This window comes from Myotis davidii, unplaced genomic scaffold (assembly GCF_000327345.1).
Source record: "Myotis davidii unplaced genomic scaffold, ASM32734v1 scaffold181, whole genome shotgun sequence".
Lineage (NCBI taxonomy): Eukaryota > Metazoa > Chordata > Mammalia > Chiroptera > Vespertilionidae > Myotis > Myotis davidii.
Genome location: NW_006291504.1, coordinates 2905308 through 2906454, shown reverse-complemented (window position 1 = coordinate 2906454; position 1147 = coordinate 2905308). Strand labels below are relative to the sequence as shown.

General features: G+C 59.9%; 1 protein-coding gene across 1 annotated transcript in view; it reads right to left on the bottom strand.

The window, feature by feature from the left end:
- Positions 1-644: 644 nt before the first annotated feature.
- LOC102767965 (multidrug resistance-associated protein 9) overlaps positions 645-1147 on the bottom strand; it is a 43982-nt gene continuing 43479 nt past the window's right edge. Inside the window, exons 14-16 of the mRNA XM_015564695.1 lie at positions 1064-1133; positions 824-981; positions 645-695 (exon numbers count right to left, since the gene is read on the bottom strand). Of these exons, the coding sequence (XP_015420181.1) occupies positions 645-695; positions 824-981; positions 1064-1133 (279 nt within the window). The remainder of the gene's footprint in view (positions 696-823; positions 982-1063; positions 1134-1147) is intronic.

Below are 1147 nucleotides of genomic sequence, written 5' to 3'. Positions count from 1 at the left end.
CGTCACGGTGAAGAGGGAGAGGAGGTAGCCTGCAGGGAGGAGATGAACCTGCCGGGAAAGGCCCCGCCCTGGGAACCACCCTCAGGCTGGCGGACGGGTCTGGGGATTGTGCCCCTGAACCCACGTGGGGGCACCTGACCGCCTGGTTGGAAAGTAGGTCCAAGTTGTCAACTTTTGGAAAAAACACCAATATGCACTGAGATAGAAGTGACTCCGAATTCTTTAGGGACAAACAGGGAATGCCCCGTCTTGCTGGGAGCGAAGGGGGGTGACTGTCTAAGTGCTTTGTGCCCCGAGCTGATGGGGGGAGCGCTCAGCGACAGAGAGGTGGCCACGGAGGCGCACCGCTGGGTTACACCGCCGCCCCCCATTTCCTTCCCACAGACAGAGCCCAGCAGCCTGAACGGCCATAAAGGGTGATGCCGTGGGAAAGGCCATATTGTCCGATTTGATATTCTTGGGGGATTGGGGTGGGGGGACACTGATAAACAGCCTTCGCCTAACGAGACGAATCATTAAAGAAATCGTAAACATGTGAACCCAGGCGTCTAAGAAGGAGCACTTTTAAATGCAGAGTACATCAGGAAACCCGTTTGATGCCAAACCTCCAGCCGCCTTAATGTACGTGTGATACGTCCTCCAAGTCACGGCTCCTTCCCGGGGGGGCTGGGTCTGGACGAGCTGGTGCAGAGGGGCTGTGGGGACAAACACCAGTCCTGGGCTCCCCTGGGGGAGGGGGGCCCTGGTCCAGGGGACCCTCCCGATTCCCCAGGCCTCCCCCAGGGCAGGCACCGCCCCTCCTGCCCTTTCCCTGCGCCTTCACATTCCCAAAACACTTCCGCTCCTTTGATTTTGTTTGGTCGCGCAGCCCACGTGGAGGCGCGCAGAGCTGAGGGAGTGGGTGGCTCGCACCTTTGACGTCTGTGAATTCCGAGTACGTGTCGGATTCTTTTCCTTCCTCTTTCTCATCGGGAGCCAGAACTAGGGTGAGGAAGGGAGAGGTCTGTGTCCCCTGAGCCCCAGGCGACACAGAGGCATGATTCCGGCTCGGCTCGGACCGCACCTTCGTCTCTGTGCGCGGGGCCCTCCTGCGGGGCCTCCACCATCGCCGCGTTGTAAATGTGCTCAGGGTCCTGGGGACAGAACC